The sequence below is a fragment of the Aedes albopictus genome, chromosome 2 (genome assembly GCF_035046485.1).
Source record: "Aedes albopictus strain Foshan chromosome 2, AalbF5, whole genome shotgun sequence".
Lineage (NCBI taxonomy): Eukaryota > Metazoa > Arthropoda > Insecta > Diptera > Culicidae > Aedes > Aedes albopictus.
In genome coordinates, this window is record NC_085137.1 from 413366498 (window position 1) to 413388850 (window position 22353).

Sequence of the window (22353 nt, forward strand, 5' to 3'; positions counted from 1 at the left end):
TAAAACTCTGCAATCAAACCTTGGCAGTATGGTACAATTGCAACGTCGATCGTCCTTCCGGTACACACTATTACTTCCTTTGGGTCAGTGTTTCGCAAGCAGTAGGGTTCATACCTTGATTTCAAAACAAATTTTTCGACAGCAAGTGACGGATTCGGGAAAAACGGATATTGTTAATAGCATTTAAAAAATTGAAGAAAATCGTACAATATTTTGAAGAATCTTTCGGATATTTGAGTGTCCTTCTGCATTCGGATGGAAGCAGAATTCGGAAGTATTCTCACCAGAATCCGGAAGGATTCTCACCAGAATCCGGAAGGATTCTCACCAGAATCCGGAAGGATTCTCACCAGAATCCGGAAGGATTCTCACCAGAATTCTGAAGGCATTTAAGAATTCTGGTGAGAATCCTTCCGGATATTGGTGAAAATCCTTCCGGATTTTGGTGAGAATCCTTCCAGATTCTGGTGAGAATCTTTCCGGATTCTGGTGAGAATCCTTCCGGATTCTGGTGAGAATCCTTTTGGATTCTTATCTGATTTAAACTTTAATCTCACTCCTAAAAACATTGGGAACCTCTCGTCACAATTAACTTGGGCCTGACACAAAAATTGAGAGGTGGTTATACTTCAAAAAGTAGGTAATCAACCCAACCCGATCTTTGACTATCGTGCGATGGTGCATTTTAACAATGCATTCTGCTGATGCACTTGCAATTTGCTCCAACTGGTTCAATCTTCATTGCAGCAGGGTTGAGATAGGCGCATGAGCCTTGCGCCAATGAATTAAGAACTGCACCAGAGTAGTTCACTTTAAAGCGTCGGTCAGTGCGGATGGTTTATCTCGAGGATACTGAAAAACGGATTGCGAGTTCGGATATCAGTGCGGCAAAATGATTCGGTGGAAATGGTTGCTCGTTCTGGTGGTGTGGGTTTCCGGGTGTTTGGGTGCTGCCCAAGGAATGAGCGAGCCGATCAAAAGTGAGATTGTGATTAGATTTTCAAATGGATGTGGAATGCAAGTGCGGTATAATTTCAGGATCGGAGTATAACCGCATGCCGAAGATGTTCGAGTACGATTACTACGACGATTGTCTGTACAGTGACCCGGAAGAAGTGCAAGCGACCTATTGTATGGTTCGGGTGGTGATCAAACCGGATAATAGGTCGGAGTTGTGGCGACTGATTGAAAGTTTTTCCAGCAATTGGAAGTTGCACTTCAATCATGCACATTTGGATCGGGGCATATGCATCGGCAATGTCAATAAATTGATGGAGCAGTTTGGTGAAGGAAATTCAAGTGGATTGATAGTACCAAAGTTTGAAATACCATTTCCGGTGAGTGGATATCAGTTCAAAGTTGAAATTTACCAATACTGTAAAAATTACAACCAAAATCGGTAAAAGTTTTATATTTAAATATTAATCCTCCGGGTCATGGTGCATTTAGATTTCTATTGAATTCATCTAGGGGTTTGACAGAATTTCTTATTTATATTTCACCAGTAGTCCTTGGGGGAGTTGCTGGTGGGATATTTCCTGGGATTCATGCTGTTTTTTTTATTAATTCCTGCAGGAGCTCTTGCTTGGATTTCTTCAATAAAAAAATTCAGATACTCTTCAGAATCCTATTTAAAATTTCTACAGGAACTCTTACACATCCTTTAAAAATTTTCCAATGAATTCCTTTAGGACTTTCTCTAGAGAAATCTTTTTGCAGAAATCCTTTACAAACTACAGTGAATTTTGTATTGCAGGGGCTCTCTAACTTTTTCAACTGGCGACCCACTAGCAAGTATTTTCATAAACTTCCTTATTTTTTGGAAAATTTAGGCAGATTTTTAGATTAAACACAATGTATTACTTTCATAGATTTTGATAAACTTACGTTACGTAGCAATCAAACACAAAAAATATATAGTGCTCTTTTCGTTTCATTTCTTTTTTTAAATAGTGTCTTCTTGTTTTTATTTAGTCCGAGTAAGGTTACGAACAAATCTGTCTCCATGCAACACTAGAAAAAAAAAGAACAATTTGTAGGGAACCGCGCCACTTGGGCGGTGGCTTCTATATTCGTCTGTTTTCCACTATAACTCAGTCAAATTTGAACCAATTGACACAACTTTTGTAATGTGGTGAGATAGGTATAGTATCTACCCGTGTACAACATTTCAAGTCAATTGGTTCATCATTGACTGAGTTATAGTGGAAAACAGACGAATATAGAAGCCACCGCCCAAGTGGCGTGATACCCTACAAAGCCTTTGAAGATATAGTGTCAATTTTATGCTTCTACAGAACAAAAAAAAAATCTATTTCAGAATGAAGGATCAGGTTGAAAATGCTATAAATATTTACAGCGAGTAGATGAAGATCAAGTAGTGTATTTTGGAATTATAGTACTGCTGGGTGGTCAGAATAATCGTGTAGAAAATTTTAGTCTTATCCTTCATACATTCCCGGATCACCCCCTCAAAAACATGCCATTTTTTTAGGCCCATATCTCCGCCAATTTGCATTCGATTTCAAAACCCTAGGTCTCATTCAAGAGATTATAAGTCAAAGTAACTTTGAACATGATTTAAAAGAAACTTTTTTAAAAAAATTTGTATGTAAACTTAACCCAAAGTTGTCAATTTTTCTAAAAAATTAATTGAACATCCTTACACTTCTATATTATTCCTAGAAGCCTATAGGCTCCTATAGATACTCCAATGCACTAAGGGCCAGAATCGCAATCTAGCGGAACTAAATAAATTACTCCAAAACGAAGCATTTGCGACACATGGTGTCTTCTACAAAGCTGTTTGACATCAGCTTTGCTTAGAACGTAGTAGTTCGCAAAACTTTGTCGAAGACACCATGTGTCAAAAATGCTTTGTTTTTGAGTAATTAATTTAGTTCCGCTAGATTGCGATTCAGGCCCTTAGTGCAATGCACGGTGACGTCGTCAAGAAATCGATCTCTTTCTCTCTGGGCAGGTACCATACGCGTAACTAGGTCGTAGCTCTAGTGGGGGCAAGGCCATGTCGATATAGATTTTTTATACTAAAAAGATACTTTTCGCCTGAATTGCGTGATTTTTTCTCAAATGAATTTTTTTCTGGAGGGGGCCAGACACCCCCCCCCCCCCCTGGCCGCCCCTTTTTACGTCAATGACAGGTACTAGTCCTGTTGTTCTCAAACTCTCTGAAAGAGCGAAAGAGATAGAGTTTTGCCGTGAGGTGGTCTATTTGGGATAGGCTAAAATATAAACGACTCATAAAAAAGTTCTCATTTTCCATAACAAAATCAGAAATTGCCAATAAAGAAGTAGGGATGGAAGCAACAAAATACTACAACATTTCCATAAACAAATCAAAAAGTGTACAAATAAATCAAAATTTCCCATAAATAATTGATTTTCGAGCAATAAAAAATGTCGGATTTTCACAAATAATTCAATAATTGCAATAAATATACATTATTTCCACCAAAAAAGTTTAAATTTTCCCTAAATAAATCCGATTTTCCCATAAAAATTTCCAATAGAAAAACATCACAAAAGCAATTGAAATTTAAGCAATAAATACGAAACAATGAGTAATTAACTTGAATGCAATTCTAAATAAAGTATCGGCCGAGCCATGCGGTGAAGTCGCATAGAGGATTGAGAAACTGAGTCGGTAGAAGGCCGCCGAAGTTTCGGAAATCCGAAGCGCCGTAACTGCGTCGATTCGGTTCTAGGCAACCACAGATCCAATAATTTGCCCGGTATAATGCGAACAGAGATGTTATCCCTTTTTAAAGTCCGACGATGATATAGTATCTTCGAAATATTTTGTTTGAAAAAAAAAATGTCGTTTTTTATTGCATTTGTTGGGAAAATATTCTTTTGCATATAAAAAGCCACGAATGATCCATGAAAAGTTTCCAAATGATCCATTGATAACTTTTCCATATTCCAATGAAACATATCAGAAAACCATAAAGCAGTCATTTGGACCCATAAAACATTGTCGACTGCTCCCTTCTTTTCGTAAAATACAGCAATTAAAAATCCAGAATTTCATGAACCGCGCCATGAAATGGCTGAAACGATCCATTGAATGATCCATAAAAAAACAGAAAATGATCCATAGAAAATCAAAAAATTAGTTATAGAAATATGAACACGATCCATAGAAAATTGGAAGGTGTTTCATCGATCCTGATGTCCGCTTTATAGTTTTTTGGTAGGTATGCTTCCTTTTAATATTGGAAAATTATCAATGGATAATTTGGCAATTTTTCATGGACCGTTGTATGAGTGTAACGGCCGCCATCATTGGGTTGCCGTTGATTTATGGAAATTAAGGTTTTTTTTTGCTTGTAAATCAATTATAGATATGAAATTTTAATTTATTTATGCACGTTTTGATTTGTTTATGGAACTTTTATAGTGTATGACTGCTTCCACCCCTATTTATTTATTAGTAATTTTATAATTATTGTTGAAATATTTTATATTAAACCTTTTTCATGCAAGATTTTATTTTTCGGGTAGTTTTAAGGAAACTAATTTCAGAGTGTAGTCAACTTTTGTAAACTCTTTCACTATGATAGAAAGAATAGGCAACAGAAACAATCTAAAATATGGTCATTGCTGCGATTCAATACAAAAGAAACATTAACATCTGAATAGTGATCAAATCATCAATTTTTCATGTAAACATTCCTTAACCTTCCTTAGTCCCTAAAAAAAAGTTACAAATAAGACCCTGGGGTCATTTTTGACCCCAAACTTTGTACAGCTCGCAAAAATCAGTGGCTTGACCGATTTTGGATCTCTTTGGCTCAAATGAAAGGGGCACAAGTCTAGTTTTCAAAACCACCGGAGAAATCCGGATTCGGTCACTGTGGTCACCGGGAACCTGCTTCAACTGAAAAATGCCGCTTTTGAGACCCTAACTTTGGCAAGCTATAACTTTGCAACCAAACAAGTAATCAGGACCGTCCAAGGGTCGTTGGAAAGGTATTCACGTGGGCTTTGATTATAGACATTAATATTGACTAATTATTGAGAACCGGTTCCGGAAATCCGGAACATCCGAAATTTTAGTTTTCATCATGGCTATGTGCTTGTAAATCCACAATTGTATTCCCTTTATGCATTTTATTGCATTACTTCTCTGCACGCTTCACTGAAATGAGACACATATTGTTGAAGACCATTTTTGAAGGGTTCTGGGCAGGTCTGGTCTATGCGGAACGGGTTACAGTACTCAATTAGGAAGGTGGTCAATTAGGTAACGACAATGAACTTCGTATAGCTTTCGCTCCAAAACCCGGCGCCACATGGTGCAACCTTCGTGGATTTTCATATCTGTTGTTCTTGTGATACACAAAGAGATCGATAGTCATCTTCTTCTCCTTCTTCTTCTTCTTCTTCTTGACGTACCATCCCTACTGGAAAAAATCCTGCTTCTCAGCATAAGTGTTTTATGTGCACTTCTACTAGTATATACTGAAAGTTTTCTAATCTCTGCCAATCATTAGTTCACATATGTATATCATGTGGCAGGCACGAAGATACTATATGCGCATGGGAGTAAGAGTAATTTCCCTTACGAAAAGTTCCTAGGCCAACCGTAAATCGAGCCCGTCACCCTCAGCATGGTCATGCTAAATGCCTTTGGGGCCAGCTATGGTTATAGGGGGCCCAAATGAATAGTCATATTGTTTCCACATGGTCACCGGAGAAATCCATATTGTATTGTTCTCCGATTTTTACAACAAATGTAGGCTTCGACAGCTAAATTTAAATCATTTACATTTATAATTTGTGATGTTCTGGAATAAAAAGGAACAAATGATGATCTCAATCTTGTCTTGCGATTTTGACTGTGAAGATTACAAATTGGGTTGCAAACGTTGGAGCCTAGAAAATAAATTCGTAGGCCAATTTATTATGCAAGCCAGACCAAAGTTCGTTCAAAGATCAAAGATGATCTCGATCTTTCCAGGCCATGGTCACCAGAGAAACTGTTTTACAGCATAAGCAGACATTTAGCAGCTGACCTCATATTGTTTTTCACACTTGAGGTGCAAAGTGTGAGAAACCAATCTGTCAATTGGTTCTTTGTGATCAAAGAATTGATTATAAAATGATTTCGTACCTTAGAAAATGAAGTTTTCAGTGCTTTAGAAATAGAAGTTATACTGAGAATTACTCCAAAAGCTTCACTAGGAATTTCTCCAGAAGATGCACTGAGATTTTTTGTAGGAGTCACACCGGGTATCTCTTCTTGAGGGATTCGCCGATAAATCATCTAAAATTTACGCGGATAGTTTATCTAAGAGTTCCCCGGAGAATCTATTGAAGGAATTGTTGGGTCGATCTCCTTCGGAACTCATGGAAAATTTATGGCAAAAAATCCGAAGGAACTCTTGAAGGAATTTTCGGACGACCACCCGAAGAAATATCCTGAGATCCTGTACGAAATTCTAGAGATCTACTGAAGAACTTTCTGCTAGAAAGATTCTTAGTAGAAACCCTAGAAGAATTAGGGGTGGAACAATTCCTGTGGAAGTCCTTGAGGAATTCCCAACTAACATTTTTGCTGTATAAGAGCTTAAAGAGCATTCGTCCAAAGGTGTTTGTTCTATAAGCTGCTATGCGGCTACGTTTGTTAGCATGGTTCCTGGTGGAACTGTTTTTGTTAGTGTTTTTTTTTTTCAAATTAAAAAAAAAAAAAAAAAAATTATCTGTTGGTAGAATTGCTGGTGTAACGCCTGGTAATTTTTTTACAGAATTTCCCGGTAAAGCTCCTTGATGATTTTCGATAGGAAATTTTAGAGGGATTCCCGATGAAAATCCCAAAAAAATCGAATAAAAGTCTTTGAAGAATTCCATTTAGAGCATCCATATAAACTTTAAACCAGATACATTGGGCATTTAGTGGCACTCCTAGAGGATTTCTCGGTGAAACTCCTCTGAGTGTACCTACTATAAATTCTAGAGGAATATCCGGTGTAACTATTGTAAATTAGAGTGGAATTTCAGGAGGAGCTAGAAGAATTCACGAAGCATCTGTGATGCAAAGCTCCTACAGTTAATCACAGCACAACTCTTGAAAGCAGATGGATCTCTCAGACAAATTTCCGGTTAAACTTCTTAACAAATTTACGGTGAAAATCTGAGAAAAATTAGTGCGGAACTCTAGATTTTCACACAAGAAAATGCGTCACGGAGCGGATTACGTAATAAATTGATGCTGCCTAGATTAATTTCCAAAGGAACTCCTAGTAGACCTTCCGCTGAATTTTCCGCGGAAATTTTAAAGCACTATATAGTGAAACTTGCAGAGAAATTCTCGATGGAATTCCTGCAGGAATTTATGGTGTAACTTCTAAAGTAATTACTTAGAGAAATTCCTAGTGGTGTTCCTAGAGGATTTTCCAAAAGTATTTTGAAAAGAAATTTCCACAAGTATTCTCGGCGGTACTCCTGTTAGGAAAGTATTTCCTGTGAATTAAACTTTCAAAGATATTCCTGGCAGAATTTCTCTAGGGATTAAAAGTTTATCTAGTTATTTGCGGCGGAACACATTGAGAAGTATTTTGAGGAATTCTTGGGGAAATTCTCTTTGGAACTTTTAGAACAATTTCTGAAGAGAGTTTCGGTGGAACTTCGAGAAAAATTACCAGAAGAATTCCCGATAAAACTCTTGCCAGACTTCCCGATGGAACTTCGAGAAATAATCGATGCAACTCCTAGAGAAATTCTCTTTGGAACCCCTTGACGAATCCCTACGGGTTTCCTAGGATTTCCTAGAGGGATTCTTGCTGTAACTCCTAGAAGAATTTCTGGTCGAAGTCTTAGAGGAGTTCCAGTGAATGTACTGAAGAAATTCACGGTGTATTTGCTGAACGGATTCAAGGTGGATCAACTACTACTAATCCTGGATATTAGCGGAGGGGGTCACACAAGTATTCACAGAGGATTTTTGAGTGAACCTTCCTCTGTAACTGGAAGCACTTCCGTTGAAACTTTGAGCAGAATTGCCAGTGAAACTCTGACAGGAACTCCTAGAGGAATTCCTAGTGGATCTACCAAAGAAATAATTAATGGAAGTAGAAAAAAAATAGTGGAACTCCTAGAGAAAGTCTAGGAGTTCCAACTAAGAGAATTCGTAACGGAACTTCTAGAGGATTTTCCTGAGAAACTCGTAGAGGCATTTCCGTTGTAACTTCGGAAACAGTTCTTAGGTCAAAAAATTACTACTGGCGAGAGAATTCCCGGGGCAACCTCTAGACGTTATGGAGAAAATCCTTAGTTATATTTTCAATCTTTCGAGATATCCTCGATTGAGTAAAAAAAAAATAGCACTGATATTTGCCAAAGTTCGTCAAATTACGAAAAGTTACAAAACTAAGTTTAGTAACCTTGTACCTACTACAAAATAACTTTGATACTAAACTTCAGTTTGAATACAAATTTGCTTGTTATTGAAATGGTTTTCGATAAGTACTAAGCAATTTTATTGATGAAATGCGTATAGTGAGCTCCTGCGGGCACTTCTAGACGAATAATAGGTGGAGCCTCGTGAGAGATTCTTGTTTGAACTCTGTGAGGGAAATTCTGCCGGAATGCCAAGTGAAACTCCTATAGGCATAATCGTGGGAGCTCCCGAAAGATTTTTTTTTTTTATTTTCACCGAAGATGAAAAAGGCCGCTGGAATAGAGCAATTTTCAACAATCCTTCCTCCAACAGGTATGAAACCTCCTCATTTCTTCATCATATTTTATAATTTGCAATAACAATCTTTGAGTTCATTTCCAATGAGAATGCACTCAATGACAGTTTGATTGCTGCAACTACAATAATTGTTGTTGGGAGAACACTAGCAAAAAATTACAAATCTATACATTTATTGGTAACGAAACGTGATCATATTTGCAACACCAAAAGTAATTCCTGGTGGAAGTCCTGGTAAAATTCTAGGTGGAACTGCCTCATGAATTTCCGGTATTTTTATTTTGGAATCTCCAGTTTTTATGGAATCTCTCGAATACTATCATACACCCGGAACTGATAATGTTATGCTATGTTGTCGTTATTCTGCAGAATGACGTAAGTGACTATGACAATTTTGGCTCCTTTTTAGTTATTCACCTAACAATCTATCGGTCATTATTTTACTTTTCTTTCGTAGATGCAACCGAATGCGTGATAATGTTAGCACAATCGTACAAATTAGGTTCCCGTATCCCGTATCACACACAATATCTCTAAGCTCAATAAGCTCTAACTCACATCATAGTCAGTGCTGAGATGTAATTTCGACATATCTAAATTCAACCACTTACAGCACATTTTAGAAGATGATCCCGAGAATATCGTATATTCTATCATGTGCGGCTAGACCAGTCCAGTGTGTTTGCAGGTGATACGGGAACCCTATTTGTACGATGGTGCAAACATTATCACGCATCGGTAGATAATGACAAAATCTTGCATCATAATCTGGCAGAAATAATATAGTTTTATTATTTTACGAGACATATACAAGAAAGTCAAAATTTTGAATAGCGCTCACGACAGTATGGTGAGCTTCCGAATGTCTACTTTTGTTGCAGTAAATTGAAGTAACACAATTGGGGTTACTCCGGTGGTCGCTCTAGTGGCCTTAAAAGATCAAGATCATCATTTGTTCATTTCTATACCAGAACATTACAGTTACGATAAATAATAAAAATTGAGCCGTCAAAAGCCTACATTTTGTAATAATCTGAGAGTAATACAATATGGATTGCTGCGGTGGCCCCTCCGGTGACCACGTGGAACCAATATGACTATTCATTTGGGCCCCTATAGCCATAGCTGGCCCCAAAGGCATTTAGCTTGACCATGCTGAGGGTGGCGGGCTTGATTTACGGTTGGCCTAGGAACTTTTCGTAAGGGAAATTACTCTTACTCCCATGCGCATATAGTATCTTCGTGCCTGCCACACGATATACAAACATATGTGAACTAATGATTGGCAGAGATTAGAAAACTTTCAGTATATACTAGTAGAAGTGCACATAAAACACTTATGCTGAGAAGCAGGATTTTTTCCAGTAGGGATGGTACGTCAAGAAGAAGAAGAAGAAGAAGGAGAAGAAGATGACTATCGATCTCTTTGTGTATCACAAGAACAACAGATATGAAAATCCACGAAGGTTGCACCATGTGGCGCCGGGTTTTGGAGCGAAAGCTATACGAAGTTCATTGTCGTTACCTAATTGACCACCTTCCTAATTGAGTACTGTAACCCGTTCCGCATAGACCAGACCTGCCCAGAACCCTTCAAAAATGGTCTTCAACAATATGTGTCTCATTTCAGTGAAGCGTGCAGAGAAGTAATGCAATAAAATGCATAAAGGGAATACATTTGTGGATTTACAAGCACATAGCCATGATGAAAACTAAAATTTCGGATGTTCCGGATTTCCGGAACCGGTTCTCAATAATTAGTCAATATTAATGTCTATAATCAAAGCCCACGTGAATACCTTTCCAACGACCCTTGGACGGTCCTGATTACTTGTTTGGTTGCAAAGTTATAGCTTGCCAAAGTTAGGGTCTCAAAAGCGGCATTTTTCAGTTGAAGCAGGTTCCCGGTGACCACAGTGACCGAATCCGGATTTCTCCGGTGGTTTTGAAAACTAGACTTGTGCCCCTTTCATTTGAGCCAAAGAGATCCAAAATCGGTCAAGCCACTGATTTTTGCGAGCTGTCCAAAGTTTGGGGTCAAAAATGACCCCAGGGTCTTATTTGTAACTTTTTTTATGGGAGCGCCCCTAGGGGTCATTCAATGCTTTTAATTTTTGAGAAAGGTTTATTTCCACGAAAAAATAATTGTCAGAAAATTTCAGATTGCTAGGATTCGTTAAACAAAAGCTACAGAGAATTGAAATTTGAAAAAGGTCAAAAAAGACCCCAAGACCAAACGCTCAAACTAAAGCCTGTATCCGCAATAATCGGGACACAGAAATACAGCTGTAACTCTGAAATAGATACATTAAAATTGCTCAAATTTTGTCTAATAGTATCTTAAGATGAGTTAATTTCACCTACAAATTTTCAAGTGAATCGGTGCAGTACTTTTTGTAGTAGTAACAAAAGAGTAAAATGTGCGCCATTGAATTTTGTACAGCCTCTAGTTTTGCTTGTCAGCGCTGTAACTTTTGAATTTGGCGAAGAAAATGGCTGAAATTTTGAACAAAAACCTGTCAATCTACATTTGTTGCATAGGCAAAATTTCAAAAAATCGATGCATTATCAACAATTTTATAGTCCAAACATGTATTGGGACTGAACGTGATTTTAGCCCCTCAGACAGCAATTAATCAGCACCCTTCATTGTTTCGATTGTACTATTAAAAGTACTATCCCAATAACACTAGTTTACAAAATAAAATGAAAGTCGTGAACTTCTGTCAACGATGAAAGTTTTTAAAGCACAATTTAGCGCTGATTTCGAAACCGCGCTTCAAAAAATTTTAGGTAGAGCAGTTTTTGAGTTTAAGGCGAAACTGGATCCATTTCCTCACTTTTTGGTTTTTGATTTTTAATAAAATAACGAAGCAATATTTTCAAAATCGGTTTTCGTGCACATGTAGAGTATGGATCAAGGTATCTCCTGAATTTTTTTTCAGATGGAAAATGTTTTTAGTTTTTGCAGAAACCATTTTTAAACAAAATTTCACAAAAAAATGGTTTCTGCAACAACGAAAAACTTTTTCCACATGGGAAAAATTCAGGAGATACCTTGATCCATACTCTACATGTGCACGAAAACCGATTTTGAAAATATTGCTTCGTTATTTTATGAAAAATCAAAAACCAAAATAACGAGGAAATGCTTCCAGTTTCGCCTTAAGCTCAATATCGAGTTTTACATTTTTTAAAAATATGGAATTTACTAAAATTCAAATATCTTGCGTTTTTTTTCAACCAATTTCAAATCTTTTTCCATAAATTAAAAGCTGAATACAATACAATTCGATCATCTGAATACAGGTTTTGCGCCAGATTAGTGAAATTTAAGATATTGGCGAGTTTTAGGGACGATCTCCTTAAATTTTAGCAAAATTTCCAAAAATTTATGAAGAAATGTATTTTTTTTAACAAGAACAAAACAATTTAAAAATTCTTTCTCAACGTTTATTTGACATATCATATGTGGGCGAGTAACAGTAAAAAAATCAGCTAAATCGGAGCATTGATTACGGAGAATGAGATGTGTGAAGTGAGCGACTTTGCTTAAAAAAAGAACAAAAATCGATTTCTAATCATCAACCTTGTATGGAAATTCGAAAAAAATTCCGCTCTACTGTAATTTTTTTCCTTCGCGTTTTCGAACTCAGGGCATGATTCTACACCAAAAATGATCATCAGCTTACCGAGTTCAAAAATGCTGTAAACTAGTGTAATCATCAAATTTTGCAGGCATAATATATACATAATCAACTAGCTTCTGTGAAAATTTCATGAAAATTGGCAGAGAAATACAAAAGTTATGAATAGGCAAAATTCGCACATGAAAAACACGAAACATTTTCGCTAATACTCACCCCTATCAACCTACTGGCTTTCAAACCAATTGATCAAAGTTGATGGAATTTTGCAAGAAAGTGTCTCTATAAGTATCATAACTGCTAACGAAATTTCACAATTATCATCACAGAACTTTGAACTGTAGCATAAAAGAACCATCTAGTATACGAATGAAAACTGATCATGATTGTACAAAATTGTTAAAACCACGTCTGTTTGTTTTTCATCCACAGTCAAAAGTAATGCATCGATTTTTATGAAATTTGGCACAAATAATAAACATACATCAAAGAGTTCTCAGTCAATTATTTGGTCAATTTTAACGATTCATTACAGAGCTACTGACGTACTTCTGTGTCCCGATTATTGCGGATACAGGCTTTATACCCCATTTAAAAGCAGGGTTGGGTATTAGAGGGTTAAGTTATTGATGTGATGAAACGGGGAAAGTGGTTACAGCGCCGTAAGAAGATCTATTCTAATGCATTTCTATTGAGGGGGCATTTCGGGAAGATTCAGAGGTTTTTCAGGAGATTTTGGAGGCTTTACAGGGGTGTTTTCAGACAATTTTGTGTGCGTTGCATGGGGTCCGCCCGGAGGGGTTTTAGTGGAGTTTCGTGAGAATTTCAAAAAGTTCAAGAGAATTTTTAGGGGTAGCCGAAGGCGGGATTTTCAGAGTGTTCCGGAGGCATTAAAGGACCATTTTCAGGGATTCGGAAAGTCTCATGTGCGTTATAAGGGGTCCGAGAGAAATTGATTTTGTGGTATTTCAACGAGTTCAAGAGGTGCTAATGGAGCATTCTTGAAGGTTTCGGAGGGTCTCAGGTGCGTTACAAAGAATTCAAGGTAGTTTTAGGGGGTTTTCTGAAGCATTTCAGGAAGTTTCAGGGAAATTTCAATGGGTTTCAGAGGTGTCATGATGCTTGCTGTCACTAATACGTACTAGGAAAAAAACACGCATAAGGAATGACACTAACCTTTGTTCACACCTCACAGTTACAGAAGCGTTTTTTGAAACCCCCAGAGGATCTCATGCGCATTACAGGGAGTTCGAAGCGGTTTCAGGAGTTTCCGGAGTCATTTCAGAAAGGAGGCCTACAGTTTTTGAAAATACAATTTGAATCACTGCTCTCAGGTGAGCATAAGGGCATTGTGCAAGCTCAAGGGCAGCTTCAGAGGCATTGTGAACCATTTCATAAACGTTTCAGACTGATTACACATGTAGATTCAATGACCCATACTAAACTGCCCATATTCGCATAGTCGATGTAACCACCACTGGCAATGTCACCGTTTAAAAGCTAATATTTAACGCGTGTGCATATTTGTGACCAAAGTTATTCAATTGATCACAAGATCTAACACTTAGTTAGATGTCAACTTGGTAAAAATCTTGAAATTTATATTTATTCATTGTTAAAATTCCAAAAGCATGTTGAAATGTACAGTGGCGTTCACATCGACTATGCGAATATGAGCAGTATAGGGAGCTATTGGAGATTCTTAAACAAACATTGAACTCGCCTCTTGGCTGCACATTGTTGCCTGAGGCTGTGTAAGCATGATTTTCCTTCAAATATTACATGTTATGCATTTAGATTCGATGACTTTTTGTCTAGCGTAACAAAGTTTAGGAAGCCTTAAGTAATACCAAAAGTACGCTATTCGACAGTGCTGAAATGTTTCATATTTAGTGGATACTTTCAAATTAAATGCTTTAGGTTAGTGATGGAAATTTCTTAATATTTAACCTTCTACCCAACCCCGCCTTTAGACGGGGTATAGTTTGAGCATTTTTGTAATTTTTGTTTCACGGAAAATCAATTTTTTTTATATTTTTAGCTGATATTTAGGACTGTTTTGTATATCTCAAAATGGTTTTTGGTGTATTTTAAAGCGTAGGGTATGTGTTCCATCATTAATCTCACGCTCCCATATTGTAACCTGCTTTTTAGGTTCCAATATTGTAGATAATTAAATTGTATCTATTTTGTAAATAAGAAATAAATTAGTGGTTATTTAAAATAGAATATTGAATTTAAAAATAATGAATTGAATAATTTAGTTTATAAAAATCCTACCACAATTCCTACTCCTTTTTCCTTGGTGTCAGATGTCCTCTACAACCCTATTGAACTTTGAATTCAAAATTATTCCACTCCATCCAATGATTGGCCGAAACAAGTGCGCGCCAATCCGAGCCTACAGCGAGCGTCGAAGCCCGGCGTCTAACCATCCCCGAGCTGCAAAGTGGTACGGTACCCGAGTAAAAAGGTGTGTTAATTCAATTTTTCCCTTCTACAAAATCTTCTTGAATAAAGCATAAATTATTGAATTTCTTTGAATTAGATTAAATATTAAATTTTTGAATTAGAGTAAATTATTCTTTTTATTTAACCACGTATTCCTTTTCCGCCATCTACAATTTGTTTGTCCGACTGGAGCCAAGAGCGTGGGAAGTGAGTCCGCCAGCTTTCCAAGCTCAAACTAACGACCCTGAGATCCAGGTCACCGTAAGAGGCCTTGAGTGCCCACCCCGGAAGCAGCCGTCGGCTCAAGACCAGCAGCTTGGGGCTTTGGCAGGTTCCCGTCTGGGGCCGAGCAGAAGAAAAAGACCTGGATCAAAGAGAAGCGTATCAATATTCATCCTATTCAGTGAAGAGAATTGTCAGACAAAAGGGGGACAAAACTAGCAACGAAGAAGACGCGGCGATTACTCTTTATCCCTACTGGTAACAGATAATGACATGATCTCGAAATTTTTTGTTGTCAATTATTACCAACCCAAAATCGAACTTTTTTGGTGATACATCTTCAGCAGCATTGCAGTGTTTATCGACTCGAAGTTACCGCTCGAAAATCACAATGCACGCCTTAAAAATCTCTAAACTCGTGGTGCACGAACTTTGTCCTGTTTTGTTCAAGTTGGGACAAACCTATGTCGCATTGGGTAGAATGTCGCAACAAATTCAGGTTGCGACATTGTCATTATTGTTGCGCGGTGGTTGAATTTTGATTCACTGATCCTATTCGAAAACAAGCGATTACGGCACCGATTGATTCCGTTCTTTTTGTTTTCATGGGTGCTCACTTCTAACAAAAAATACAAAAATAAGAAACAAAACAAACAGCGCTTCAATCCTTTGTTTTTCATAAGACGAAAATGAAAGCCACATGCTTAAGAAGGAAACCAATACCCTATTTATATTTATTTTAAATCATTGAAAAAATGATGTTTTAGTCCCCTTTTAGAAGTCATTGTTTATTTTGTATTGAATCGCTACAATTAACATATTCAATTTTTTTCCCAAATCATTCTATCCTAGTTTAATAGTTTTAGGGAATCGAATACACTCTACAATTATTTTCCTTAAAATTACACGGAAAATAAAATTTTCCATGAAAAAAATTCAAAATAAAAATATTTAAACAATAAACATTAAATCTCAAAATGTTTTCATCTCAAAAAATCCGTACCCCAAATAGGCTTCCAGGAAAAATATAAAACTGTAGGGATGTTCAAAAATAAAATTAAAAAAAATCAAAAACTGAAATTCACGAAATCGAGAATTATAAAGAATCATCCCCAAAACATTTTTTTTTCTGTATTAACGAGATTTTTAGCCCTAGGCTAGTTCATCTCGGGACCCACACTTTACTTCCCTTCCGAAGGAAGAACTCACATTTTGCGAGTTTGTCGGGAGTGGGATTCGATCCCAGGTCCTCGGCGTGATAGTCAAGTGTTCTAACCATCACACCAGGTCCGCTCCACCTCCAAAATAAAAAAAACATGTTTAAATCGATTTTAGATAACGAAAAATGATAGGGGGATTAGGGGCATAATGGACACCCGGGGCGAAATGGACACCCCTGTTTTTACCGAAACCATTGACTTTTATGTAAAACTTTCAATGCATAAGTGTAAAGGAACAAGTCATTGTTCTATTTTTCAAATGTACCATTTATATTCCTTCAAAATAACCAAAATATCAATGAAATTGAAGTATGTTTTTCATATGGTGGATTTCTTATAATTTCGAAGCAGCAGCAAATAAGGTATTACGAGTGATTGAGTGTGTCCACCATACAAACAAGTGAATTGTTAGCTTATCTACATGTATACGTGGATTTAGCAATGGATGAAGTATTATGTTTTTGATCAGAACACATTAAAAATAGCAATTTCCATGTTGTAGTCAATTCGGGGCGAAATGAACACTGGCAATTATGAATGGATGTACGCGAGTTGCATACTGTTAGGCGTTTTAGAGAGTTTGAAAAAAATCAATCCGATTATTTTGCCCTAAAATTTATTTAATTAACTTTGAAGTTATGTAAACTCGTCTAAAATGGAGTATTATATCTGTGGTATTGATCTCCGTTGGCAAATTACTTAACTGGTCGATATTCTTTAAAATACAGCATAAAATATGCAGGGGTGTCCATTATGCCCCGATGGGTGTCCATTTCGCCCCGTACCTTTCCTGCTAGCCCCAAAAAACACACGATTTACAATTCATTATTTCTTCACAATAATGACATTCTACCAGCTGTAGATGATTGAAATACGTAGGAAGCAAGTTAAAGTTGTAAGCCAACTGATAATATGTTAAGTTTTTGTCTGTTATATAGGCCTAACATACTCATTTGCTTAGGGTGTCCATTATGCCCCTAATGCCCCTATTTAGATCAAAATCAAAAATTTGGGTATTAGAGAGTTAATTACTACTTCTACGTATATGCATTTTTGATTTACACAACATTCGATCTATTTCTGTTTCAGTACAAGATCAAACATGACCCGTTCAAAAATGCAGAAGCCTACAGAAGGAACTATTCAGAAATTGTCAGCATCCTCGTAAACAAGGATCTCACTGAAAAACATGGACTCAAGGCATACACGGAAATCGAGTATTGTGATCGAACGGGAGTCGATGAATTTCCGATTGGTAATTTACCTAGTTATTGTCTGGTTCAGGTTTTAAATGTGTTTTGTGTTACACCTTCAGATCACATGGACATCGCCTTTATCGTCATCCTGCTAGTCCTGCTCTTGCTGATGCTCCTGTCCAGTTGCTACGACTTTCGCTGCAAGGTTGGCTTCGGCCTGAACCACTACCGCGAGGACCTTCCGACTCGAAGTTAGGTTGTTCCAGCAAAGGTTTCGATCCACCACCCCGACCATATCGCTACATTGATACCAAATTTCCCAATCTCTTCCAACAGAATCCATGCTGCTGGCATCTTTTTCGGTGATGCGCAACTGGTACCGGTTGATTTCTCGTTCGAAGGAACCTCTGTACCGAGATCTCCGACCGATACAAGCAGTTCGGTACTTTAGCTTCATCTTGATGTTGATCGGGCATGCGAGTATTCTGGTGCAACCTCGCACTGGGTGGATCATGGAGCAAAAGTACCGGGAGCTGGAGACCATGATCATCGTCAATGGGTTTCAGATCATATCGACGTTCATTGTGCTGGGTGGATTTGTGTTCACCGTTATGTTTGTTGAGAAGATGAATGAGACGGACAGGAAGCCTGGTTGGCTGGAGATTGTGCTGATCACCGTGAATCGGTATATTCGGTAAGGTTTCTGGTGATTTGTAATGACTTGGAATTTTATTAGAGAGGTATTTTTAAGGCTCACTCCAGTATACGCTCTGATCCTTCTGTTCGAAGCCACGTGGTATGTCCGACTTCATGATGGTCCCTTCTGGAGAAGAGCTGCTGAGACGGAGTTAACCTTCTGTCGACGAAACTGGTGGATCAATCTGCTGTACTTCAACAACTACTACAAACAGGACGAACCCTGTATGCAGCATTCTTGGTATCTGGCCTGTGACTTCCAATTATCAATCATTGGGCTAATCCTGGTTACTGCGGTTCTGAGATTTCCCAAGATAAAGGTGTTTCTGCTAGCAGTGGTGACCAGCATTTCGGTGGTAATTCCTGCAGTTGTGGTCTATAAAAATGCATTTGAAGGAGTCCCGATATTTTCACCGGAGTATGTTGTTGACTTGTGATAAAGAAACTAACTTCTAATGTTCAAATTTTCTCCGCAGAGCAAGACGTTTCATCTTCTGGTATGACGAAGGCTACCAGAAAACCTATCTACCTACTCATATGTATCTCGTCCATTACCTGTTCGGTATCATCAGTGGATTCATTTACTTCCAACTGAAGAAGAGCAATTATAATCTAGCAACTCTTAGGGTACGATATCTCTTACAAATTACACCAACAATAAATAACATTTTGCTTTCATTACATTTTTCAGATTTACCGCATCATCTGGTATTCGTTGTACATTCTCGGCCCCGCCCAGTTTTTCCTGGGTCAAATCTTCTACATGAACAATTTTGCCAAACCATCGATCTGGATGTCGATCTATTTTGCAGCGGCTCGAGTCGTTTGGGCCTTCATTATCGTGCTCGGTTTGTTGGGCTTCCTGTACCGGGTCAGCAAATCCATTACTCGCTTCACCAATATCCGGATTTTCGAAGTCTTGGGACGGCTGACGTACGGAGCGTACGTGGGGCACTTCTTCATAATTAAAATCATGTTTTATAACGTGCGGGAGTTGTCCAATCTGAATGTGTTCAATATTGTAAGTATTGTTGTGTTATCTCTGTTACGCTTCCCCAACCACATTACATCATTTCAGGCAACAAAAATCCATGGAACTATGTACTTGGCATACTTTCTCTCACTGGCTATGGCCTTACTGGTAGAACTACCCATATCGGCGATTCAGAAGCAACTTCTGGAAGGAGTGCTGAAATCGAAACGACCCGATCAGAATAAGACGGAGGAAGTACCGAATGGTATCGCGAAAGATATCTTCAACGGCGGATTCACGAACGATGCCTTCAAAAGAACGTTTCGGGGGAGTGTTGAGTAAATCCTGTGTTGCAATAAAAATTGGGAAGTTTCCACGATGTCAATTTTTCCTTTTTGGTTGTGACTTCCTGGCAGTGGAAAATAAAAAAAAATGAATCCCTTTCTTTGCAATCCAGAGATTTTCATAAACTGCATAGTTTGAGTTCATACGCTGCCGTGGATCGCAAGTCAGTCCCATCTGTAAAAAGTAGGCATTGAGTAAATGGACTCTGAAGCTTTCAAATTCGATTTTTATGTAAGACTTCAAAAAATCACCACGAAATGAAAATATCTGCGATCATCATGAAACTTTCACAAACTGTTTGAAATGTGAGAACATAACTATAAAAAATATATAACTGGCTAAAACCTTGTTGGGTTTTGTATTGGAGAGTACGAATGGGACGTAATGGGACTGACTTGCGATTACTTTTCATTATGAGACAATCTTACTTGGTGTTGTTTTTTCAATTTTACTGAACAAACTATATATTTTTATTCACGTAGCTGAAAGATCATCCAAAGAAAGGTCGAAAGGTTGCAAACAGCCATTAACTCAATTTTGCCCAAAATCCAGATGAGACTGATTTGCGATTCACGGCAGTACGACCACTACAAAACATGTTTAAAATATATGGGTGATGTTGATTCATTTCAAAAATTCAGTTCATTCTATGTGAAACCTTTTGGAAATGTGTTTTCTTTGATTTGAACTCTTTTCGGATTTATTTGAATTTTAAGTAAGTCTTACTTACTTAGTAATACAAGCTTAGTTTAACCCTTTGGGGACGGATGGATTCTTCACAAACTTGTTTTAGACCATCGAGGTTGCATCCAGAAAGGTGAAAATTTCGAATCCAAAGGGTTAAAGATTAAAGTTCTCAATATCGTTTGGCAGAGAAGAGAAATGTCAGCCAACATATAGAGTAATTATGGCAAAACTATACTGAAAAACCTTGCAGCCATCAGGCTTTGAACCCTGTGCCAGGAAGCAGATTTATGAAAGATGCATTCAGCGCCTCCAAAATACTTTTTAGACAAATATAGTCTTCTACGAAGTTGTTCCTAATACTAAGGCCATCTTCCATACGTGCCAACTTGTGACGTAGTTGGGAGGGCGAAGCTCTCCAAAATTGGATAATATTCAACTTTTTCAACTTAATGTACTAGTTTTCACGTGAATATGCCTAAATTAGATAAACTGCGTCGATATTTTCCGTATTTCATTGATTTTGAGAGGTCTTGAAACCCCCCACCCCCCCCTTAACTATGCCATCATCCCAATATAGATGTAAATTAGGGTATTCTATCATTTAAAAGAAGTTGGAAACCAAAAATGTTAAGTTGCAATTCCTTTACATTTTTCGGTAAATTTATAGATCTATCAATGTTGCGCAAATTTGCTGAAGACTGTTTTTATGTAGCTTCAGAATTGGGTTGTTTAGTGAATAAAATATTGCCATAGTCTATAAGCATACATCCCTTTACAAACTTCAAATGCATTTTAAAAATAGTTCCAGGTCACCAAAAATAATGAAATTTTGGATTTCGACTAATTTTTGGACAGAGATTCCGATTGTGAAATAATCTGGATACCCCTAAAGAACCCAATTGACTAATCTAGAGATATTTTTCTGCATTAGCCTAGGGTGGTTGAAGGAAACCCGATTTACTGGCTGTAACTGTATCAGTTTGAAGAATTTCTCATCAAAGACGCGTAAGGAACACTTGATGAGCATTTGAAAACGCGTCGTTCCGTGCACCGACCGTCTTTGACAAAGTGCTTAAGGCTGATAGATGCTACATTTGCTGCAAGATCTAACTTTCAGTTGGATGTCAACGTAGGAAACATCTAGAACTTCACATGATTCATTGTCATAATTTCAAAAAGTGTGTTGAAAACTATAGTAGCGCTAACATTGACTATGCAAATATGGAATTCAGTTGCACTAGTTGCAGTCCTCAGAAAAGTGCTTTGTATTGGTTGTTACTACATTTTAACTTCTTCGTCGTTGGTATAGAACGACTGCAACTTCATCTAGATCAGTTTTGTCTTTCGATAAGACATTCTTGTATCAGAGCACAATATAAAATAAAATAATTTAAAAAGATGGATTCTTTGGCAAAGGTTTTTTTTGTTGAGCAAGAGTTCTACAGTTGATTGGCCGTTCCATTCAAGGGGGGGGGGGGGGGGGGGGGGTCATGAAGAAATTTCCAAAGGAGCATGTAGAGAATTTACAGAGTCCCTGTTAAAATTTCGGGTGGAATCTCTAGAGGTATACCTGAAAGACTTCCTGAAGAAATTCATGAAAAAATAGCCGAAGAATTCCCTGTAGAAAATTCCTGCCTGAAAAGAATGCCTAGAGGAATTCTTGAAATCCTGAATCCCTGGTAAAATTTGCAAAAAAAACAAGGATCAGAATCGGAATCACTAGAGGAATCCTGAAAAAAAAACCAACAAGGGATCTCTGAAGGGATTCCCAAAAAATCATCAGAAGATTCCCGAATGAATAATGAATCCCTCGATGAATTTGGCAAAGGAATCGCTGGAGAATGGATTTTCGAAGGAATCTTTGGAGACGTTTCCGAAGCAAAAAAAATCCCAAAGAATTCTTGGCGGAGTTTCTGAAAAAAATACGAATATCAGGAAAAATCTGTAGGGGCTGTGGGAGTACAATGGTCAACCTAAGCATTTTGGTCGTTTCCAGTGGAATTTTACCGAGTTACAAGAAATGTAGTGATGTACTCTAGAAATTTGGTAAGACATTGCATTTGAAGAACATTGTTTTTCTTATTATTATTATTGTATTCACAAAAATGTGCATCAAAAGCTGGTGAGAGAAAAAGTTGGTGGGGGTGAATTGGACAATCGATGGGGTAAAATGAGCATGTCTTTTAAAGTTAAATTA

General features: G+C 37.6%; 2 protein-coding genes across 2 annotated transcripts in view; one reads left to right on the plus strand and one right to left on the minus strand.

Annotated features, from left to right (window-relative positions):
• Window positions 1-22353, minus strand: part of LOC134286862 (tetra-peptide repeat homeobox protein 1-like) — a 265454-nt gene that overhangs the window by 214741 nt on the left and 28360 nt on the right. The window lies entirely within an intron of this gene.
• Window positions 716-19466, plus strand: LOC109417628 (nose resistant to fluoxetine protein 6-like). Its single transcript, XM_019691671.3, has 9 exons — window positions 716-980; window positions 1039-1337; window positions 17349-17514; window positions 17575-17706; window positions 17792-18149; window positions 18207-18569; window positions 18628-18778; window positions 18843-19172; window positions 19230-19466. Exons 1-9 carry the CDS (start codon window positions 893-895, stop codon window positions 19464-19466), a joined length of 2124 nt encoding a protein of 707 aa, XP_019547216.3. The 5' UTR covers window positions 716-892.